The following is a 25,320-nucleotide window of genomic DNA, read 5'->3' on the forward strand; positions in this document are numbered from 1 at the left end:
ACACTGGTCTTGATGACTATCTTGATGAACTTGGTATTACTCATGAGTTATTTGCTCCTTATACTCCTCAGCAAAATGGCGTCGTGGAGCGCAAGAACAGGACTCTTGTTGAGATGGCCCGCACTATGCTTGATGAGTACAAGATGCCTCCTCGCTTCTGGTCTGAGGTAATTGATACCATGTGCCACATCATAAACAGGGTATATCTTCACAAATTCTTCAAGAAGACTACATATGAACTCCTCACTGACAAGAAACCCAATGTGAGTTATTTCAAAGTCTTCGGTGCTAAATGCTGGATTAGAGATCCTCATCACAGTTCTAAATTTGCACCGAAAGCACGTGAAGGTTTTATGCTCGGTTATGGTAAGGACTCGCACACCTATAGAGTCTTCAACACCTATCACCACAAGGTTGTTGAAACTGTAGATGTGCGGTTCGATGAGACTAATGGCTCGCAAAGAGAGCACCTACCTCCTGTGACAGATGAAATACCTCCTAAGGAATCTATTAAGTTCAAAGCTACTGAGGATGTCATTCCTACCGAAGAATCTGCTGAAGAATTCATTCCAGAACATGAAGAACGTCATGCTGATGCACCCGAGGAAAATGGTGCTGAAGAAAATGCTGATCAAATTCCTCAACGACAACCCGCTCATCCTCGCGTTGGAAACGAAGTGCAGATTGAGAAAATCATCAGCGACATCAACATTCCAGGTCCTCTCACACGCTCAAGAGCTTCACATTTATCTAACTTTTGTGGGCACTTTGCTTTTGTCTCTATCACGGAGCCCACTAAGGTAGATGAAGCATTTCTGGAGCCTGAGTGGATTCAAGCTATGCAAGAGGAATTACATCAATTCGAGCTCAACAACGTCTGGGAACTGGTCAAACGTCCAGATCCTCGCAAGCGGAATATCATTGGCACAAAGTGGATCTACCGCAACAAGCAAGATGAAAATGGCCTTGTGGTGAGGAATAAGGCACGACTTTTAGCTCAAGGCTACACACAGGTTGAAGGAATTGACTTCGATGAAACTTTTGCACCTGTTGCTAGACTTGAAGCTATTCGCATATTACTTGCTTATGCTAACCATCATGATATCATCTTATAACAAATGGATGTGAAAAGTGCATTCCTCAATGGTAAGCTTGAGGAAGAAGTATATGTTGCTCAACCCCCAGGTTTTGAAGATCCAAAGCATCCTGACAAAGTCTTCAGACTCAATAAGGCCCTCTATGGCCTCAAGCAGGCCCCTCGGGCGTGGTATGATACTTTGAAGGAATTCCTCATGAAGAAAGGCTTCAAACCCGGTTCTCTTGACCCAAATCTTTTCACTAAATCTTATGATGGTGAATTGTTTGTGTGCCAAATTTATGTTGATGATATCATTTTTGGCTGTACTGACCAATGTTACAGTGATGAATTTGCCTATATGATGAGTGAAGAATACCAAATGTCTATGATGGGAGAATTGAAATTCTTCTTAGGTCTTCAAATTCGTCAACAGCGCAATGGCATGTTCATATCTCAGGAGAAATACCTTAAGGATGTATTGAGGAAATTCGGCATGCAAGATTGCAAAGGAGTCAAAATCCCTATGCCCACAAATGGCCATCTATGCATTGATGAAAATGGTATTGACTTCGATCAAAAGGTATACCGCTCCATGATTGGTTCTTTATTGTACTTATGTGCATCTAGGCCAGATATTATGCTTAGTATTTGCATGTGTGCCCGATTTCAAGCTACACCAAAGGAATCACACCATAAGGTTGTGAAGCATATTCTTCGATATCTAGCTCACACACCAACACTTGGATTATGGTACCCCAAGGGCTCGGCTTTTGATCTCATTGGATATTCAGACTCTGACTATGCTGGTGATTGTGTGGACCTCAAATCAACATCTGGCACATGCCATTTCCTTGGACGATCCTTGGTCTGTTGGTCCTCGAAGAAACAGAACTGCGTATCACTGTCTACTGCTGAAGCTGAGTACATTGCTTCTAGTTCTTGTTGTGCTCAACTGCTATGGATGAAGCAAACTCTCAAGGACTACGGCGTCAATGTGAAGAATGTGCCACTCTACTGTGACAATGAGACTGCCATCAAAATTGCTCATAACCCAGTTCAGCACTCGAAGACAAAGCACATTCAGATTTGTCATCATTTTCTTCATGATCATGTGTTGAAGGGCGACATCTCTATTGAGCATGTGAAGACTGAAGAACAGCTAGCCGATATCTTCACTAACCCTTGGATGAGAAAAGATTTATCAAGTTGCGGTGTGAGCTAAATATCTTAGAATCTTCAAATGTTCTTTGAAAAGGACACTCATCCTAACACTTATGCAAAATTGATGACTTAGATGTGCAACTCATGAAGAAACGTTTTTCTTCAATCAATGAAGACTAACACTCTAAGTGTGAAGAAATTAACGAAGAATTTGACTCTCATAACCCTACGACAATTGTACGCGATGTCTGAAATCATCATTCTTATACGGTGGGTCACACCACCACCAAAAGTTTAAAATCTTCAATTTGAGTTTTTTGTTTTGAAATTCCTCAGTTGTTCAATTTCTTCAAATTTGCAATGTATTCACTCTTTCCGTCGTTTTTCTTCATTGGCTATATATATATGAGTTTATGTCCTCTACAACATTCACTTATTGCTATTTCTTCAAGTTGCTTGTTCTGCTAAGTGAATGTGATCGGACCCTTCCCCCTCTATGCTAAACTCAACCTAGCATATTCACAAATGCTTCATGTGTATTCTATTTGAAACTCGTTCAAAATCTTCACTATGTCCTTGTCAGCTGAAGAATTTGCGAACGAAACTTTAAAACATATCTTATCTAATTTTTTGACTTTGCCACTCAAACCGTTCCACATTCTGTGAAATGTTTATCTATTCACCCACAATCGCACACGATCGTCACCTCTCAGTACGTGGGTGACACATGTCAAGCGAATGAGAATGGTCAGGGGCACGTTCGTCCAATTTCTTCGGGCGAACAGTTTTTCACTTCGACTATAAATACCCCTCACCTTCCTCACTTCATTTTTACTTCGCTCAACCTCTCTCCCGCTTGAGCTTATCAAAACCTAGCGCCTCCGCTACTTCATCATTTCCGGTGAGGAAGAGCTTCACTGCCTCGACCTTGTCGCCGTCGTACTCGCACCGGCTGTGGATTTCTTCACCCCGCCAGCGCCGTAGCTGTCTTCCTCTGCCAAGTTAGGGCGTGGAAGATCTGAACCGACGAGCTTCACATCTACACTTCCCAGTTTGTCGTGTTCTTCGTCCAGGGTAATTAAAAGTTACTTTTACTGCCCTCTTTGATTCAAATGTTTTCTACAAAATCTTCAAAAGGTGTTTATTCTTAAAATCTTCACACACTGGACACCTCACATAACAACTCTGGAACATTTTTCTTAAGCAACATTTTTCTTCAAGATTCCTCAATTGTGTGGATTTTTCAATATGTACAACTATGGAACCTAAGTCAAAGAACTCTTAGTGAAATTATTCAAGTCTCATTTGGTCAAATTCCTCAAACTTGTTCTTATTGCAAAACCTTTTGAGAACACATATGACCTCTCCAAATTCCTCGCAACTATACTATGTTCATAGGTACACATGTCCGCTGCTGAATCACTAGGTTCTCATCAACTTAACTCATTTGCAGCGTTCCTTGAAGAAAAGTTGCACACCTCTTGAGAGAATTCCACTGCTCAAATTCCTTAGCTGAAGAAAATGGATGACGGTAAGAAGCCACAGAAGGGAGGAAAGAGGCCTGAGGTCAATACTGCTTTCGAGACTCCTGATGACATATACAAGGATTATTGCACTCCTGATGAGGCCAAATTTGGCAAGGAGGACAAAAATCAGCGCAAGGTGCGCATACAAAGGATAGAGAGGATATGGGCACGAGAATGGAGGGAGTATAGATATGTTACTCCCAAGTATATGAAGAAATTCGCTCCTAATCCTCCATGCACAAGACCTCCATTGGCACATGGCCAAGAAGCTGATCCCACCAGCCTCAAGCATGGTGAGGACTATTGAGGGAGTCCTGGATTAGGGGGTATCCGGACGGCCGGATTATATCCTTTGGCCAGACTATTGGACTATGAAGATACAAGATTGAAGGCTTCATCCCGTGTCCAGATGGGACTCTACTTGGCGTGGAAGGCAAGCTAGGCAATACGGATATGTATATCTCCTCCTTTGTAACCGACCTTGTGTAACCCTAGCCCCCTCCGGTGTCTATATAAACCGGAGGGTTTTAGTCTGTAGGACAACAGACAATCATACCATAGGCTAGCTTCTAGGGTTTAGCCTCTCCGATCTCATGGTAGATCAACTCTTGTACTAATCATATTATCAAGAATAATCAAGCAGGACGTAGGGTTTTACCTCCATCAAGAGGGCCTGAACCTGGGTAAAACACCGTGTCCCCTGCCTCCTGTTACCATCCGCCTTAGATGCATAGTTCGGGACCCCCTACCCGAGATCCGCCGGTTTTGACACCGACATTGGTGTTTTCATTGAGAGTTCCACTGTGTCGTCGCCGTAAGGAAGGATGCCTCGTCTTGTTGTTAAAAACAACATTACCGCCTGAGGAGCCCTAGCTGTCGGCCAAACTCTCTGGCTTGGCAGTTTCATCATGACCGCCAGTTCGGTCGCTGCACCGACGACGACTTCTCGGGTCATCGAAAACAGCCTCCACGCCGGCTCGGAATTCGCCGAGCAGATGGATCCAATGGAGCTCGTTTCCCTAAACGAGCTGTTGGATCGCATCGCTGCCCTAAGAGTCGCTATGGACTATGGTCGGATTGGGCTTAAACCCGATCAAAGGGAGATTAACTCTCCACCGGTCGCCCATCATGTTGCGGTGGTGGAGGAACAATGCGGCGATTCTTCCTCTATCTTTAGGACTAACTATGTCCGGATTCCTAAGCTCTCCGAGCCGGATACCCGTTGACGGGAGGACATCACCCAAGCCCTGAACCTAGAGTCAGGCAGCGGGCCAGACTCATCGGGCAACATCCCAGAATTCGAACTTCCAAGATCGGAAACTCCTCGGCCCCTGGGTCTCAGATCGGGTAGGGGTTCCGACTCAAACCCACTCACCCACCCAGACATAAACGATCTTTCCCACATCAGGAAAGAGCCCCATGAAACAGTACATCATTACTGGGCCAGATTCCTCGTGATGAACAAGGTTAAGGACTGCCGCGAGGGAGACGCAGTCTCACTTTTCTGCAATAACTGTACGGACAATGGAATCCTTAACGCCATAAGTCGCCGTGACATATAACGCTTCGCCGACTTGGCGTCCATAGTACAAAAGTACTGTGCGATGGAAAGTGCCTGGAAAACCGAAACGAAATTTTGGGATACTCCGGCTCCGAATATACACCCAGTTCGAAGTAAAAGGGTGCACTATCATAAGACACCTGAGTTAATTACAAAGAAGCAAAAACCCTCTATAGGGCGTGGAACTGTATTGGAGGGATGGCTCAACGGACCCTGCAAAATTCACAGTACAGCAGATACCATACCAACACACAGCCTTAGAGCATGTTGGATACTCCGGCAGGTGGCCAAAAGCGGCGAGGATCTTCTCATCCCAGATGCCACAGAGCACCATCCCAGGGATAACAATACGGTATTAAAAGTCTTTGAGACCTTCACATCAAATAATAGGCACAAGCGAACACTCCGCAGCATTGCCGAAATCTGCCACGTGGCAGCTATAAATCCATGGAGTGACACGGCTATTACCTTCAATGCCAGAGACGAACCTAAATTCTGAACAGCCCGAGCACCAGCTGCACTGGTCCACAGTCCAATCGTGGACTGCTTTCGACTCACCAAAGTACTCATGGACGGCGGCAGCGGATTAAACCTCATTTATGAGGAAACTCTTCAAAAAATGGAAATAGACTGGAACCGCATTGAGCAAAGCAGCACAACCTTCAGAGGAATCATCCCCAGTCGGGAAGCACGCTGTGCTGGGAAAATCACACTAGATGTGGTATTCGGCACACTGGAGAACTATAGGTCTGAAGAAATTACATTCCAAGTGGCCCCGTTCAGTAGTGGATACCACGCCCTTTTAGGACGGGAGGCGTTCACAATCTTCCAAGCCATACCCCATTATGGGTACATGAAGCTCAAAATGCCCGGGACCAACGGAATCATCACTCTCGCTAGTGATCCGGACACAGCACTCCGCGCCGAAAACAAAACAGCCGCATTGGCCCTCGAGGCATCATCCGAAGCCCTTTCGGCCGAGGAATTAACTACGCTACGCTCCACAGTGGACATGGACGACGTGATACTTGACAAGAGATCCAAGTCCACCTCTTTTAAACCAGCGGATGAAATAGTCAAATTAAGTCCACCCAACAGACTCTACAAAAACCGCCTCCATCGGGGCACAGTTAAACCCCGCCGTGGACGCCGCACTATGAGAGTTCCTGCGCAAGAATTGGGACATATTCGCCTGGCACCCCTCAGACATGCCAGGAATCACATGCAGGCTGGCCGAGCATAGCCTCAATATCCTAAAGGGATTCAAGCCGGTCAAGCAGGCTCTTCGGCATTTCTCTGAACCTAAGAGACAAGCTATGGGAGAGGAACTAGCCAAATTATTGGAGGCCGGATTCATTAGAGAAATAAAACACCCGGACTGGCTAGCAACCCTGGTGATGGTACCAAAGAAGGACAAATCCTGGCGCCTATGTGTCGACTTCAAGGACCTCAACAAGGCTTGCCCAAAGGATCCCTTCCCCCTCCCCCGCATTGCTCAAATTATCGATGCTATCGCAGGACACGAATCATTGTGTTTCCTCGATGCATACTCCGGCTACCACCAAATCAAGATGGCAGAGTCCGACCAAGCCGCAACGGCATTTATCACACCATACGGCCCCTTCTGTTTTAACACAATGCCTTTTGGGATCAAAAACGCCGGCGCAACATATCAGCGCATGATTCAGACATGTCTGGAGAAACAGATCGGCAAAACAATAGAGGCATACGTAGATGATGTGGTCGTTAAAACCAAACACGTCGACTCTCTAATAGACGACTTGAGGCTCACATTCGACAACCTCCGAACATACAACATCAAACTCAATCTGGAAAAATGTGTTTTCGGCGTGCCAGCCGGAAAGCTCCTGGGCTTCATTGTCTCCAGTAGAGGAATTGAAGCTAATCCGGACAAAATCCGAGCTTTGTCATAGTTGGCTACCCCAACAGACCTCAAACAAATCCAGAAATTAACTGGATGTGTGGCGGCTCTAAGCCGCTTTATCTCCCGCTTAGGAGAAAAGGCATTACCCCTTTACCGCCTCCTTCGACGCACCAAACACTTCGAGTGGACGAACGCTGCCATAGCCAGATTGGAAGAAATAAAAGCCATATTGGCAACCAACCCAATCCTGGCCGCGCCAAACATTGGCGAACCAATGCTGTTATACATTGCGGCAACTCATCAGGTTGTAAGCGCAGTGCTCGTCGTCAAACGAGAAGCGGACGGGCATAAATTCCCTCTTCAAAAGCCGGTATATTATGTATCCACCGTCCTCACTCCATGCAAATCACGGTACCCACATTATCAAAAGATACCCTATGCGGTATTCATGGCATCCCGGAAGCTGCGACACTACTTTCAAGAGTGTTCGATTATAGTAGCCTCGGAAGTGCCACTTAATGATATTATAAACAACCGCGACGCCACGGGCCAGATTGCCAAATGGGCCATTGAGCTCCTCCCGTTCGACATAACATACAAACCTCGGTGAGCCATTAAATCACAAGTATTGGCCGACTTTGTCGCCGAATGGACGGAAGCCGAACTCCCTAAAGAGTATGGCGCATACTCCAATTGGATCATGCACTTCGACGGCTCCAAAATGCTGGCTGGTCTGGGGGCTGGCATCGTCCTACCATCCCCAACCGGAGATACAACGCAATACGTACTGCAGATACTGTATATAGACTCCAACAACGCAGCCGAACACGAAGCCCTGTTACATGGTCTTCGGATGGCAGTTTCCATGGGCATCCAACGCCTGCAGGTGCGTGGGGATTCGAACCTCGCAATATCCCAAATAAATGGAGACTTCGATGCCAAGGATCCGAAGATGGCGGCCTATCGAAACACCGTCCTAAAGATGTCAGCTCGGTTCGAGGGACTTGAATTTCACCATGTGTCTCGGGAAAACAATCAAGCGGCGGATATCCTCGCCCGCATTGGCGCAAAATGCGATGCGGGCCCCCCAACATCTTTTTAGAGAGGTTGTTTAAGCCATCCGTGGTATGGGAAGGGGACACTGGTAACAATAGTCCGGACCCGCGGCCACAATGCCCGATATCGAACACTCTGACATAATTGGAGGCTCTGCCACCGAAATAACACCTTCAGCCCACGTCATAATGGCCATTATTGCGCCGTGGACAGAACCATTCTTGGCCTACCTAACTAGGCAGGAACTTCCCGAGGACCAAAATGAGGCACACTGCATAGTGCGGCGATCTAAAGCCTACAGGGTCCATGAGGAGAGCTGTATAAAAAAAGCACTACCGGAGTCCTTCAAAGGTGCATCTCCAAAGAGGAAGGGCGGAAGCTTTTGGCAGAAATTCACGCCGGACTCCGTGGCCACCACGCCGCAGCCCGGGCCCTTGTAAGTAAGGCCTTCCGTACAGGGTTTTATTGGCCGACGGCCCGGGCAGACGCACATGACTTGGTCCAACGTTGCGCCGGTTGCTAGCTTTTTGCAAACCAAAGCCACATGCCACCCACCGCCCTCCAAACAATCCCCATTACCTGGCCCTTCGCGGTCTGGGGGCTTGACATGGTCGGACACCTTAAAGGGGGAGCCCATAAGAAAAAATATTTACTGGTCATGGTGGATAAATTCACCAAATGGATAGAAGCCAAACCTGTTAAAACAACCGAATCCGGACCGGTGATAGACTTCATATCCGGGGTTGTACACCGTTATGGCGTCCCCCACAGCATCATCACTAACAATGGCACAAACTTCACGGCCGACGAGGTAAAACTCTGGTGCAGCAACATGGGCATCAAGCTCGATTATGCTTCCGTCTATCACCCACAAACCAACGGCCAAGTTGACCGAGCAAATGGTCTTATCATGAGCGGCATTAAACCCAGATTAGTGCGGTCCTTAAAGGAGTCTAACACGCACTGGGTAGAGGAGCTCGACTCCGTACTCTGGGGGCTGCGGACCACGCCGAATCGTACTACCGGATATACACCCTTCTTTATGGTGTACGACGCAGAGGCAGTTCTGCCCTGCGACATAATTCATGACTCACCTCAAGTGCGCATGTACGAAGAAAGAGAAGTCGAGCTCGATCGGCAGGACAGTCTGGACACCCTGGAGGAGGAGCGCGACGTGGCAAAAGCCCGTTCCGCATTTTACCAGCAACAGGCTCGCAGATACCAAAGTAGAGAAGTACATGCCAAAACTTATAACGTTGGCGAGTTAGTTCTACGCCTGCCGGAGAAGAAAAAGTCCAAGCTCGAGTCCAAATGGGAAGGTCCCTTCATTATTGACCAAGTTCTGACCAGTGGAGCATATCGTCTACGGGATGCATCGAACAATCGACTTGAGCCGAACACATGGAACGCAGCCAGGCTCCGAAGATTCTACGCCTAGCGCCGGACTCTATGTTCGTCTCGTTCCTCTGTCCATTTTTTGCATATACATTATGTATCTTTTCTCTCTTTCTTTCTTTTATTCTTCCTCTAGGCCTTCAAGGGCCAACTTGTGCCTTGCTTGCACATTATAGATGCGCTAACCGCGCTCATTGTACCTGGGGGCTTCTTACACAGAAGCTTAATTATTTATCCGGGCTTCATGCCCAGCACATGTGTTATTCTTCCGCATGTACCTTTTCTTCGCCATTATATGCATCGATATGACTTAAGTTTTGGCCAAGCTGGGTTGCCTGGCTCTTGTATTTATGCCCTACGTTCCTGTTAATTCGGCTAGGGCATAAGGGGAGCACCTCTGCGATTGTTACTGCCGGGTCAGCCGGATGTGTACCTCAGAATGGGTGAAGCCGAAAGCTAGCGTTCTTAAGGGAATATTCGGTCGGTGAACAAAAAGATGATTTTTATTTATTTTCCATATGTTCCCCTAGATGTTTTTTGCCTGCGTTTCCTCTCGCATTCCGGACATGCACTTTAGGGCATGCGTACCTAGGGAAAGGAACCCTTAACGGAACTATTCTCCCTGGAAGATGTTTCTTACTACCCATGTAATATAACATAACTAGTTGGGCACTTGTCTGTTCAAGCACTAATGACCCCTACGCCTGGTCTCCACGCATACCCCGGTTCTTATATAACTGAGCGGGTATTCGGATATACTCCGGACTATCGGGTCCCGAGGTTGAAGCAAAAAGGTCCGCCATGACAAATGATCTACAATCTGGCTAGAAGGCATTATACATGTCACTTTAATTACATAGTCATGTAGACCGACTAAATTCCTCCTCTATACCATCCAACAGGCGGTCTAGCCTACAATCCTGTTGGGAATACTTTGCGGCTAATTCTACTTGCCCATAAACTAAGCTAACGGGGATCTCTTTCCCATTGGGCCCCATAGGTCCGACCTCGGCCATGTGGTTTGGGTCAGCCTTGGTATACCGCGTCTTCACCATAGCCCAGGCTTCCCTGGCACCTTGACGGCAGGCCGATATCTTCCACAATCAGAAGCGCCGCCGTGCTCCCTTGAGCTTCTCCGCAAGCTCTCCAATGCCTTCTGGCAGGGAGACTGATGGCCACAAGGACTGGGCAATACCTTGCATCACCTGCCGAACTTGTTCGTGCAGTTGTGAGAGCTCGGATAGAAGATCACCCGCAGACCCGGGCATCTCCTCCGCGGGACGACCTGTCAACATACCTGCAGACATAACTCTGTTAGCCGGCTTCTCCGCCGTCCCCTTTTTTAAGGGTTCGTTCAAGCACTTACTGAAAATGCCGCGTCGAAGCCGATTATTCTCCTTCTCGGAGTCCGCTAGCTGGGCTCGAACATCTTTCAGTTACACGCTCAGCTCGGTATTGGCGTCTTGAAGATTGTTTTTCTCCCTCCTGACCTCAGTCAGCACGTGTTCGCCAGACTTTAGCTGTCATACGGCATGCTGGTCCTCCGGATTCATCTGCAATATGTACTGTTAGATCTACAGCCACGCCGCATGCTATATGGTACCTATCATTCTTTGAAACAAATGTTACCAACTGGAGACTTTTTAGGTTCCTTCAATGTGGCAACGGCGGCCCGAAGATGGGTCTTGCATTCCTCCAGCTCCTGTGACAGTCGAGTATTCTTCTCTGTAAGAACCTGCACAATAGATGATCCTTAAATCAGTTCTGCTAACTGTTTCAAGTCTTAGGGGCTACTAATACATATAATCGTCAGATTTGCTTACCCGTACATCCCTTACATACTGGTCCGTGGCTCTGGCTAGACCATTTTGAGCAGCACGGAGGTACACGTCTTCAAAATTGAAGGCATCAAGTGCCTCTGGGGAGAAGCAAGCGTCACGGAGTACGGCTCGGCGACGCCTGTGATTCATGGCGCTCTCCACTTATCAATTTGTAGCGGATAGCCTATCTGCATCCTCTGTAGGGGGAGTATCCTGCGTCCGCCCCATGTCGGCTTCCGCCTCTATGTCCGGTCCTGGAGCCCGACTAGTGGAAGCGTGATCTGCAGCCTCACCGAACATATTCCGGCGAGCGTTTTTTCTGTTAAAGAAACATGGACGTCATTACATTTCAAGAAAGACGACAACCACGGAGCGGGGTTCCTGTCATACCTCCGTGCCAGCGTCTCCGTACTGACCGCCTTCCTTTTTGGCCTGCTCGGCCTCGGTGCCTCTTGTTGGTGAGTTGCTGCGGGTTCGGCATGGTGTCCCGAATGCCTTCCTTGTAAAACACCATATGTATATGGTAGGTGAAGTGTCTAAAAGGGGATCCTAGTTTTTGGAGTTGGGATTTTTGGTTTTTCTTACGTGCGACGCAGGAAGCAGTCCGGGATAGTCGGCCGTAATGGCCACCATGGCGTCATCACAGCTTAATTGATAGAACTGCCGGTCTATCAGCTCCACGAATATGTCCGTATCTTCTTCGAGTCCAGGACCGAGGGCCCGGTCAGGGTCCTCTGGTTGTGGAGATGGGCTGCTGACCTCCCTTATGGCTTTTCGCAGTTCCTGCTGCAAAATGGCAAGGTGAGTACCTACGACAAAGAACGCGAGAAGAATGGGAGTAAGGAGATATAACTCACCCAGCTTGGAGGGTTGTACATGGAGAATCCATCATGTGGCTTGATGCGGATGAACTCCTCTTCCTCTCCCTTGAACAATTCGGATAGAATTTTTGCTAAAGCGGCAGCGTTGTCCGGACCCTTACGCCCGCAACGGGTGGCGTCATCTTCCCCATTAAAACACCACACGGGGTGCCCTCGATATTGAAGTGGTTGCACTCCCTGCATTATGCATATTGACATAACCTCGATTACTGTCAATCCTGATTGAGCCAGCGCTTTAATCCGGTTCATCAGGTAAAGGACTTCTCCGTTGTCTTCCTCCTAGGGGCTCCGTGGGCGCCAACTTTGGCATTTCTTCAGAGGAGCATTGCTGAACTCAGGAAGACCCCGCCGAACAGGGTCCGGAAAGGGGATGTCCTCCATCTAAAACCATTCTGAAGGCCAGTCTTCGGACGTCTTCTTCGGAGTACCGGACAGGTATCCGATTTCGGCGATGCGCCATATTTCGGCTCTGCCCACTTGATAAAGTGACCCCTTCTGTGTGTGAGGTACGAGGCAAAATAACCTTTTCCACACCTCGAAATGAGCCTCGCAGCCCAGGAATAACTCGCAGAGGGCAACATAGCCGACGATGTGTAAAATGGAAGCAGGGGTGAAATTATGCAGTTGGAGGTCGTAAAACTCCAGGAGCCCGCGGAGGAACGGATGAATTGGAAATCCGAGTCCCCTTAATAAATAAGGAACAAGGCATACCCGCTCCCCCGTAGAGGGGCTGGGGAAGCTCTCTGCTTGCTCCCCGCCATTGTAGGTGGCGAGCCCGGCTCGGACGGGCACCATATACGCTGGAGGGAGAAATCCCTTAGTCTGCAGTTCGACTAATCGACTGTGTGGGACTAAACACCTCTCCCAATCACCGGGCTTAGGGCTACGGGGGCGGAAGGAGGAGCTGCGGAGGTCGGCCATGCTGGAGTGGATCTTTCCAAAGCGCGCTCCGATGGATTCTCGCTGGGGGAGGATGGTATGGATTGGATCTAAGAATCCCCATCCCTTTAATAGACAATTTATTTATCTGGCTAGGGGGGCAAATGTAAAAACGCCCTAGCGCCTCGTATTCATTCGACGTATGGGAGATAGCCCTTATTGGGCGCAGAATCCAAGAGGTCCAACATTTATGGGACCGGACACTGCTTAACAAACGTTCGAAATTTGGAGAAGAACTCGCCTTGCAATGCCGAAGACAACACTGCGCGCCGGACTCATCGTCATTGAAGCCTGGTTCAGGGGCTACTGAGGGAGTCCTGGATTAGGGGGTATCCGTACAGCCGGATTATATCCTTTGGTCGGACTGTTGGACTATGAAGATACAAGATTGAAGACTTCGTCCCGTGTCCGGATGGGACTCTACTTGGCGTGGAAGGCAAGCTAGGCAATACGGATATGTATATCTCCTCCTTTGTAACCGACTTTGTGTAACCCTAGCCCCCTTCGGTGTCTATATAAACCGGAGGGTTTTAGTCTGTAGGACAACAGACAATCATACCATAGGCTAGCTTCTAGGGTTTAGCCTCTCCGATCTCGTGGTAGATCAACTCTTGTACTACTCATATTATCAAGAATAATCAAGCAGGACGTAGGGTTTTACCTCCATCAAGAGGGCCCGAACCTGGGTAAAACATCGTGTCCCCTGCCTCCTGTTACCATCCGCCTTAGATGCACAGTTCGGGACCCCCTACCCGAGATCCGCCGGTTTTGACACCGACAACTATCCTGATGAATAGGCTAAGCGCCAAGCCAAGCTAGCCAAAATAGCTCAGGAAGCAGTGAGGAAATTTAATGAAGACTCTGATGCTGTTGCTACCACTGCTGAGGCCTCTGCAAGCAAGCCAAAGAAGGCCATGGCAAAGAAGCCTACTCATAAGCCAAGTGCTTCACCCCCAATGCCCTCACGGCCAAGTTCCTCAGCAATGCCCTCACGGCCAGATTCTTCAAAGCCCTCATGGCCAATTCCTCAAGCTCCTCCAAAGTCCTCAGCTCCTCCATCAAAATCCTCAGCACCTGTGCATCTCGTCATGTGCCAAAGGACAACATGCATCTTTGTTGCCTCAGGAGCTTCGCTAGTTCTTCAGCTCCACCCAATTCTGAAGGAAATATGCCCTAGAGGGAATAATAAAGTTATTATTTATTTCCTTATATCATGATAAAGGTTTATTATTCATGCTAGAATTGTATTAACCGGAAACATGATATGATCACGGACATGACGAGGAGTCTCGAAATGGTCGAGACGTAAAGATCGATATATTGGACGACTATGTTCGGACATCAGAAAGGTTCCGGAAGGTTTCAGACATATACCGGAGTACCGGGGGTTACCGGAACCCCCGCAGGGGCTTAATGGGCCTACATGGGCCTTAGTGGAAATAGAGGGCAGCAAGGGGAGTGTGGGGCGCCCCCCCCCAAGGCCCAAACCGAATTGGTTTAGGGCAAGGGGGGCCGCCCCCCTGTCTTTCCTTCTCCTCCTCTCCCTTTCCTTCCCCCTCTCCTACTTCTAATAGGAAAAGGTGGAGTCCTACTCCTAGTGGGAGTAGGACTCCCCTCCTTGGCGCGCCCTCCTTGGCCGGCTGCCTCCTCCCCCTTGCTCCTTTATATACGAGGGCAGCGGGGCACCTCATAGACACAACAACTGATCATTGATCTCTTAGCCGTGTGCGGTGCCCCCTTCCACCATAATCCACCTCGATCATATCGTAGCGGTGATTAGGCGAAGCCCTGCGTCGGTAGCATCATCATCACCGTCACCATGCTGTCGTGCTGATGAACTCTCCTGTGAAGCTTTGCTGGATCAAAGCCCGCGGGACGTCATCGAGTTGAACGTGTGCAGAACTCGGAGGTGCCGTGCGTTCGGTACTTGGATCGGTCGGATCATGAAGACGTACGACTACATCAACCGCGTTGTGCTAACTCTTTCGCATTCGGTCTACGAGGGTACGTAGACACACTCTCCCCTCTTATTGCTATGCATCACCATGATCTTGCGTGTGCGTAGGATTTTTTTGAAATTACTACGTTCCCCAACAAATTCATCAACTGGCCCCTCTCTACTGAAGAAAAAGGCCACTGCTGGACGAGGCTCTCGACCAAGTCCTCACAAGAAGCAGGTCACTTTTCAAGTACCGTCCGAAGATGACGAAGCTGATGATGAGGAACTTGCCGGAATCATCATAGACAGGCAGCTCAGGGCCGCTAGAGCCAAAGGCAGCAATGTGCCATTGATACTGGATCCGAAGTTGATCCTAGACTTCATCGACCTATGGCACAAGGATCCCAACACACTTTTGCCGGAGATGAACCTCACTCCTGGTCAAAGTCATGTTTTGACTGCCTTTATTGATAAGGAAAAATGGAAATTTGAACAGGGAAGGAGGGTGAAGAAAGCGCAATACAAGAAAGAGCGCTTTCTGAAGCAAAACGTTCTGAAGCTTTCACCTGAAGAACTTGTTGCTCTTCAATCTGAGATCAAGCAACTAAGTGATGAATTTGATCGCTACTATGCTGACTGGCTTAGTGCCAAAGTCAGTTTTGGTAAGATAACTGAGAAGTTCACTTCCAATGTTGCAGCCCCAACGCAACAAGAAAATCCTCAGGCTGAGGCATCTGCACAGCCTACTGAAGAGCATGCCAGCACCGCTGATGAAAATCAGGCTGCTGAAGATACTCAAAGTACCAGGGCTGATGACTACATTCCAGCCACTAAAGAAATTGCCAGGGCAACCACTAGTGTTGCGCCTGAAGAAACTAAAGAAGTCAGGGCAACTGCATCAGTTGTGCCTGAAGTTATTGAACCAAATTCCTCTGCCCCTCCTACACCTACCCCAACTCCTATCCTTCCATCTGCATCAGATGTGAAGAAGACCAAGGCTGCAGAGCTTGCAGCTGTGAAGAAACGGAAGGCATCAACTGCATCAGATTCTTCAGCTCCAAAGAAGATGAAGCCGCTAACTAGCTCTTTTGACAATCCGATTGATGTTGTTCCTGTCTCATCCATGCCATCAAAGGACCTTGTTCGTTTTGATGAAGAATATGAGATCCCAAGTGGATATGATGAGGACATTCCTTCTGCTGCTTCTTCAGAGCAGTTGGACAAAGAAATTGAAGCGGATGCAATCCCTTCAACCCCAATAGTCTCATTGCACATGCCTCAGTTCACTGCTGAAGAGGCCGGCGTTGAGGAAAAGAGTGAAGAAGAAGATGTGGACATTGGGTGCACAACTCCAGTGTTGAACGATGACTTTTGGGAAAGTCAGCACCCCAATTCTCCTCTGTTCACACCCCTTCAACAAATTCCTCAGTCCCATGTGACCACTGAAGTTCAAATGGGATCTGAAGAACCTCATGCCACACCATCTGTCCATGAAGAGATTCTAGCCACTAGTGCTCAAGAAAATATTAATGAGGAATTAAAGACACAGGCTGTCACTGAAGAAGAAGCTGAAATTCCTCAGCTAGTGGATCCTGAGATTGCGATTCCTGAGGTAGAGATGCAATTGACCAATACCCCTCAGCCCAAGCCAAAGGATCCCTTCTCGAAGAAGCAGAAATTCAAGGCTGATGACTTCTTTGGCGAGCATGTGTTCTTCACAGACTATAACCCTTATGACTCTGCTCGTCTTAGAAGGAAGCGCTTCTGGACTGCCAGCCAAGCAAATTTTTATTCTTCACTGCTCTTCAACAAGGACAAAGTCTTTGACCATGAGCATATTCCTCACGTGGACATGGAATCATTGCCCTGCTTTGTGCCAGTCCTTAGTGTGCTTCATGATGCAGGACTGCTCAACTTTTGCACGGATATTTGCGATTGGAATGAAGAGCTCATTCTTCAATTCAATGCAACTCTACATATCACAGGCGATGCTGACGATGTGAACTCTTGGCTTTTGGACTGGATGACCGATAATACTCACTATAAAACACCAGCCTCTCAATTACTTCATGCCCTGCCTGTCAGTCCTCCCTTGAAGGCGCTCGTTGCATCTATCATGAACCTAAACTCACTACACATTACATGCAAGTGCTAATGAAGCCTCTGAAGCCCAATCAAGCTCCAAGGACCAAATTCCTTATGAAGGAATTGTTGTTTGTGCGTAGAACTGTCTATCGCATTCTGACGAAGACATTGAGTCCAATCAAAGGCCACAATTCAAATGATGAAGAAGTTGTTGGCATCATGAAGAATCTGCTATTCAATATCATACATGGCATTCCTATCAACTACCATGATTTCTTCATGAGGACTCTGGCAAATGTTGCTCTCTCTCCATTTGAGTTGAAGCCTTATGCTCCCTGGATTATGAGATTCCTCAGAACAAGGTCTTCACTCAACTACAAGGCTGATTTTCAGAATCATGTCAGTTACCTTACCCCAATAGAAGTCCTCAAGCGGACATTTTCCTCATCTGATGAAAAGGGCAAGGCTACTGCTATTATTGATGAAGGCATTCGTCCATTGGATAGTCTGTTTCGCAAAGCTGCATCCTACTCCACCAATGATGACTCTACCACTCATGACTCTGTCGCAAATGCTTCTAAGCAAAATCCTCAAGGCACAGCTCCAAGGGTGATGACTGATCGTGAGCTTCTCCTCAGTCTTCACCAGAAGGTCGATCGCAACCACAAATGGGTTAAGTGTTAGTTTGGTTCAATTCTTCACAACATGACTGCTACACACAATGCAATGAAGAAGAACCATTACTACCTCCATGAAGTCTTCGGTCGCACCTGGGCTATTTTGTCACATCTGTATGGTGAAGATGATCTGAAGCAAATGGGTTTCAAGCAGGACTTTGAATGGTCTCAGCCGCCACCGGCGAAGAAATTCAAGAAGACTAAAGTTCCTTCCTTGGTGGCCAGCTCATATTCTTCATCACGCGAAACCGATGAGCATGAAGTCTTGGACGACACTGCGGCAGGCCCTACAACAACAAACGACCCCAACAACGCTGGAGCTCCTCCATCAACTTGATATTCTTCAGGGGCGTTAGTCCTCATTTTTCGATCGTTTTGGTCATTCGATGACAAAGGGGGAGAAATTTGAGTTAGTCTTCAAGCGGGTCTATCTATATGGGCGTTTTTTTGCAAAGTTACAACTCGTGTTCTTATGAGACTTTATTCGATCGAGTTGTAAACTTAAACTCTATGGTGGTCTAATACTTTTGCTGAGTTTTTCTGCATGATTATTCCTCATTACTGTTAATGCACGCATGCTGAATTACATCAGTCACCATATTTCATCATGCATTTCAAATTCTTCATATTATATGTTAAATGCGTGTATAGATTACAAGATATAGGGGGAGATCTGCATGATTCTACTCTTCAAAGTGTGCATTGCTTCAAAAGCTAATTCCTCACTCTGCACATCTTCAGGGGGAGTTCTTCTCTATCTTGCAATCAAATTCCTCAATATCAGTATTTACACTTCATATGTTTATCCCCGTTGAAAACTTAACCTATATTGTCATCAATCACCAAAAAGGGGGAGATTGTAAGTGCATCTAGTGCCACTTAGTGATTTTGGTGTATTGAAGACTTATAGGTTAAGGGACTGATGCGTTTGTGAGTGTACACAGGTCTATAAGTCTATGAGGAGTTTGATATTACATAGAAAGTCGACCCCTAAAAATGAAGTTCTTCGACTGAAGACTTTGGATTTCTGAAGACTTTGAAAGTGAAGAAATTGGTGTGATCCTGAAGACTTGGTATTCATTCGAGGAACATGAAGCGTGAAGACTTTTGTTTTCGTAGTTTCATTTTCTCTTCCTTGAGTCATAGGAAACACCGTACTGTTAAAGGGGGTCGAGGAAATATTAAGGAAAAATTTCCAAGTGATGCTCAACTCAAATCCTACACCTACCAATCCCTTTGAGTAAAGCCATTGGAAATATCATACAGCCCAATCAATTTCTTCAGTGACAAAGACGAAGTTCTTCTGGTCTCTCAGGAATTTGTTCTGACTGAGGAGTTAGGAATTCGCCAGTGCGGATTGCCTACACGGTGAGGAACATGATAGCCCTGAGGAATTTGATACTCAAAATTCCGATTGTTGTTGTGCTATGCGCCAGCTATCCCAAAATATCTACCCACCTAACGATCATATCATTAAAGGGCATTTATGTCTTATCATGTCGGACTGCTCCTTAGGCTATAAATAGCCGCCCCTTACAACCACTAGCTAGCTGGCTGCTCCGAGAGAAACTGACACTTGTCATTTGAGAGCATCCCATCCTCCAAGGACTTTGAGTGAAAATCATCAAGTGAGGAAAACCCAAACCCAAACACCTACAAACCCAAAGTGATTGAGCATCACTGAAGAGATTGATACTGCATAGATCCGACGCTTGTTACCTTTGAAGACTGTGCATCTTCTGGACGGTTAGGCGTCATGGTCTAGAGCATCCAAGAGGAAATTGTGGATCGCAAAGTGACCGAGTCTGTGAAGGTTTGGAAGTCACCTGAAGACTTACCACGAGTGATTGGGCGAGGTCTGTGTGACCTTAGCTCAAGGGAATACAGTGAGGACTAAGTGTCCTGAGCTGCGTGTTCAGGACTGGGTGTTCGGAACTGTGTGTCCTCAGGTTTAAATACCTAGCCGCCCTAACCAGATGTACAACCATCACAACAGTTGGAACTGGTCTACCAAATCATTGTCTTCACCGAGCTAGCTGGTTCCATTTCCTCATTTCTGTGTTGTGTGCTTGTTCATATCTGTTTGAAGACTTTGACTAAAGACTTTTTCTATTTCCTCAGCTCAATTTCTTCACTTTGTTTGTCTTCATTCTGTTTATCGTGTGTTTACGCTTTCTGTACTCTATGCTTGTTTTCATTTCATCATGAAGACCATGCTTATATTCTGTTATGTTTACATCTGAGTACTTATTCCGCTGCAAATAGTTCTTCACTCAGGAATTTCCTCACCCTGAAATTCCTCAGTGAAGAATTCATAAAAATCGCCTATTCACCCCCCCTCTAGTCGACTTAACGCACTTTAAAAGGTATTTAATCATGAATTTTTACACACATGTGGGTTACATCCTTACATACACACATATTTTTTTCAGAATTTTTTGAACCATAAAAGTTTGAATTTGAATTTTTCAAGAATAAAGGCCTCCATGGAGCTCAGCCTCCAAAACGCCTCTCTCCTACATATGAATGTATATAGATGTACTTTCGTGTGTAGATTCATTCATTTTGCTCCGTATGTAGTTTATATTGAAATCTCTCAAAGGTCTTATATTTAGGAACGGAGGGAGTATGTTATTTGTTGTAATTAGAGAATTTTGGTGAATTTTTTTCACCCGCAGGAGAAATAAGTGGGTTTATTTGTGCTTTTTCATATATTTGATTTTTCAAAAGGCATTTGCCCAATTCACAAACAGTTTTCATTGGCGCGTAGTCCCGTCAAGATCTTTAAAATTAGATCTCATATTGATATGTTTCGGTGATTTTTTCTAGGCAAAATATGTGCTACAAAATTGTATCAAATCTTGCTTCAATACTATAATAACCCATACTTAAAAAATTTGTGAACATCTTATAAAGTCACAAACATCCTTTGAATTTTTTATACTATTAAAATTCATGGATATACATTCAAATTTGCGAACTTGTTTTAAAGTCACAAATATTTTTTAGAATTCATGAACTTTTTTTAATTCGTGGACATTTTTTGTATTGGCAAACATTTTCTGAATTCATGTTTTCCCTTATTCATGTTTTGTTTTTCAAATTTCAGAATATTTTTTGGATTCGTTAATATGTTTCAATCCACAAACATTTTTTGTGCTTCTCCGCATTTTTTAATTTAAATAAAACCGTAAAAAACAAAGTAAAAAAAGAAAAAATATCGAACGAAATGCTTGTGGGTGCCGTTGCTCGCTGGCCAGGCCCATATAGCGAGCGACATGAAGCTTGAGCATGAGGCTTTGCAATGGAATAGGATCAGATTGGACGAGTGCTCGCACAATATATGCCACGTGGTTTTTGTATTGACCTTAGTCTGATTGGACGGAGCCCGAGCCGAGACGGGGAGGCTGCAACATGCCGTTGCATAGCCGGTGAGGGGTCGGATAGGACGCCGTCGAAGCCCTGAAGGTGGTGATGAAGAGGCATGGACCGACTGAAACCGAGGAAGGGAGGAGACTGTGCGCTGTTGGATCAAACCGGGTGGTGGGGGAGGAGGGAGGGGTAGAATGGTTGAATATTAGGGATGTACATGGCGCCCACAAGTCCTGTTTAGTTAGCTTTAGCTAGTTTAGTAGTTCATCCCCCCTTCTCCCCCCAAAAAACTTTATTGAACTGTTAGACCATAAGTGGGCTTACATGAGGCCTGGTTTACATCCCTACTAAAGATAGATGATGATGATGATGATCTAGTCATTTGTTTTTCATCCAGCCGCTCCAAGCATTAGTTTCTGAATCGATCGAAACTGTTTCTTGTTGACAGTTCAACAGTCTCATGACCCGTGGTTGCGTTGGAGGCATGACCATGTTGTTTAATCTCGTTGGTTTTGTCCATCTTTTACAGTATCCTCCAACTAAGTTGTAGATCACATTCAAAGTCGTAGTATGGCACGTCGATAAGTGTCATGGGTTTTGTCATGGTTATTTGCTATATATACCATTGGCTTTAAGGTGGTGCTATTTTGTTGTCAAGATAACTGATGAGTAGTTGTCTCGATCAAGGTTTCTGCATTTCACCATTTAGTCATATTCATACAAAACTCTAGGCTTGATGATGTTCGTAGAATTATAAATGTGTATTTGTTATTTGTAAGTCGTGTGGAAAAGCGAGTGACATTAGTCGGTTTTCTAGGAGAAGTGAGGTTCACGTGGAGCTCTGAGGGTAAGACAAATACAATAGGTTGGCCACGGCGTCCCAACCAGACCAGGATAGGACCTTGCCCAAGACAGGGATGTCGCGGCCAGAGGTGAGCGTCCGGAAGAGGATGAAGAGGAGGGTGCTCACCAAGAAGAAGAGAGGAGTTGGGAGGAAGAGTGAGAGCTGGGCCATTGGATGATTGCAATCCAACGGCTAGGAAAATCTATCGGCGTCAGATTTTTCTAAAGCAATTCACAAATATTCACCCGCTGTGAAATGATTAGAAATATCCGTAGAAATATCAATCGAATTTACAAAAACACCATAGGTACAAGCAAAGCGGATAGAATCAAGCGGTGGGTGGCATTGGCAACAAGAGTTGTTGGGTGTTCCTTGGGTCAGTGATCGGACGGCTCCAGTGCATGTCGGTGGCGTTGGTCTTCTCCGCCTGCCTCCGCTCATACTGCAGCGACGACCTCTGACTCTTCGGCAACGCGCAGAACCTGGCGGCGAGCTCCCTCGGCTTGATCCGGTCGTGCACGGCCCACCACCGTGCGTGCGCCTCGTCGTTGGCGAACTGGCGCAGCGACGGCACGTTCCAGTTGCAGTCGTAGTCCCGGAAGCACAGCCACGGCTTTATGCCCAGGTAGTGCAGCAGGTACGGCTCCGGCGACGGCGGCGCCGAGGCAGCAGGAGCAGCATGGCCCTGTTGGTGGTAGTACTTCAGGACGTTGACGGTGCGCGGCAGGCGGTGCCACCACGTGAAGACCTCGTTGAGGAACCCCTGGTCGCCGCCGTTGTACGACCGGACGTCGCGGACGCGCGCCATGAGCATGTCGAACGTGCAGTTGCAGGGCTCCAGCACCATGACGCCCGAGTTGAAGAGCGTCCGGCTGTTCCCGGTGGCGCTCACCTCCGGGGCGTCGAAGAGGAAGTCGATGTTGCGCAGCACGAGCTGGTCGGCGTCCACGAACACGACCCTGCGGTAGTCGGTGAGCTGCTGCCACAGGCGGAGCTTGCTGTAGTTCCACTCGTTGTACGTGCCGGGCACGGCGCGCGGGTTGCGGATGCGGCCGTCCATGGCGCGCACCTGCCACCCGGCCGCAGCCAGGCCGGCGCGCTGCTCCGCGCCGACGCTGCCGTAGTCCACCAGCGCCACCAGGTCCCTGGTGGAGCCCGACTGCCGGATGCTCTGCGCCACCGCGATGGCGCCGCACACGTAGGCGTCCGATGAGTGCAGCACCGTCGCGTACGCCTCCCGCCTCCGCCTGAGCACTGTAGGCGGCTTCGTAGGACTCGTCGGAAGACGTAGGGCGAGGTCGCATGAGCCGACGGGGAGGCGGGTGCGGGGGAGGAGGTAGGCGGCGTGAGCCCTGTAGAGCCGGGCGTGGCCGTGTCGGTGGAGGAGGTGCTTGCATGGGAAGAGGTTGGGGAGTGGGAGGCAGTCCGAGACGACGAGGACGTGTGACGAGTGGACGGAGACGGCGAGCTTGGCGGCGGAGAGCTGGAGATGGAGCCTGGCCACGTCCCTGGACCAGCGGCCGCTATCGTTACGGTTGCGGCAGGGGAGGTTGACGGCGACGAGGTCGAAGCGCTGGCCTCCTTGATCTTCCGGGTCTGGGAGTGAGGGGCAGCTGCCGCTGCTGGTGCCGTTACCGTCCTCGTCGATCCACTCCGGGTAGAGGGCGGCCCACGTGACGGCGCTGTCCACGGCCTGCAACCGCACCGCTCGGACTGTCACTGCTCCGGGTAGCCGCAGCTTCCTCCACCGCTTCACCTCCGCCGGGCTGAAGTTGAGCAGCGCCACCGACCCCGCCTGCGCCGCCACCAGGGAGGCGGTGACGCTGTCCCACCGGACGCGCCGGTGCGCGGCGTAGGGAGGCCGTGGAACACTAATCACAGGAGCTGGACGATGACGGAGTAATATCCGGCCGTCGAGGGTTCTGGTCTTGAGGAGGCCGAACATGAGCACGACGGACACCACCACGGTCAGCACCAGCACCAGCACCTTCTTCTTCCTGCCGGCCTTGGAGGAGGTCGCCGCCGGCCGGCTCTTCCGCGCATCCGCGCCATGATCTTCTCTGCAAAACAACAACGTACGTACATGCACCATGATCGTGAGTCCAAAATCCAGACGTACTTGACCAAGAAAGCGTGCCATCTCCTCTCCTCGATCGATCAACTCACAGTATGCGTAGCAGTGGCAGGATGGCAGCGCGGCTGCGGGACTCCGGAGAGAGAGCGTGAGGGGCCATCTTTTCCTTCCGATAACTCGGCCCGTGCACGCCCTGCTTAGTTCTCCACGCACGATCGCGGGCCGGCGGAGTAGCTAGCTAGCTGATCGACGATCTCATCCGATCTGCATAGGTGTATAGGGTACGTGCATGCAGCTTGGCCCTGGCTGGCTGGGAATGGTTAAGCCTTTGCTTGGCTCTATCTCTCAAGCTACACTGTATATGTATATGTATCCATCGATGCCTCCACGTACAACCGTGGTTTTCAGTTTGTCTCGTGTCTTTGACTAAGTTGGAGGTGATTAATCATGTGATTACAAGTGATAGGTGGGCCGTGGTCTAACTCACGACATTTGGAGATTAATCCTGACCTCGATATCCCGATAGGCCTGGCCGGATAATTAACTACTAAATGGCAGCCATTTGGCTACATTCAGGCGAGCTAGCGCTCCGACTAACATCGATCTTTCCAAGTTCCTCCACGGCTTTAAAAATACCTGCGCTTTGTAGTAGTTTGCTTCTTTTTTCTTTTCTGAAAAAGTGCTAGCTTGTCTTGATGCATAGTAGTACATGATTTGCATTGCTTTGCTTTGCTTGGTCAAGGCCAGCTGATTGTGGCAGTTGGCACTAGTGCATAAGAGGAGGGAGAAGAGAGACTATGTCAATGGATACTGCGTACTTGTATATCTATCTAGTAGTAGTACAAGCTATGCAACTAGCATTGAGGAGGTCTTGCTCCATCCATGGGACCAGTGCATGTGGTACGTACGTTTTCTTCCAGGTTTGGTGCAGATGGGAATTGTAGGTTTGGTAACAAATCTCGTATTGTTCACCTCACCTCACCTCACCTGTCTAGCTAGCTGTAGCACCATGGCAACGGTCATATTT

At 48.0% G+C, this 25,320-nt stretch overlaps 1 protein-coding gene across 1 annotated transcript; it reads right to left on the bottom strand.

Moving 5' to 3' along the window:
• Window positions 1-22,547: 22,547 nt before the first annotated feature.
• Window positions 22,548-24,311, bottom strand: LOC125547030 (UDP-glucuronate:xylan alpha-glucuronosyltransferase 1-like). The gene has a single exon (XM_048711073.1). It carries the CDS (start codon window positions 24,309-24,311, stop codon window positions 22,548-22,550), a length of 1,764 nt encoding a protein of 587 aa, XP_048567030.1.
• Between the last annotated feature and the right edge of the window lie 1,009 nt (window positions 24,312-25,320).

Source organism: Triticum urartu, chromosome 3, assembly GCF_003073215.2.
Source record: "Triticum urartu cultivar G1812 chromosome 3, Tu2.1, whole genome shotgun sequence".
Classification (NCBI taxonomy): Eukaryota; Viridiplantae; Streptophyta; class Magnoliopsida; order Poales; family Poaceae; genus Triticum; species Triticum urartu.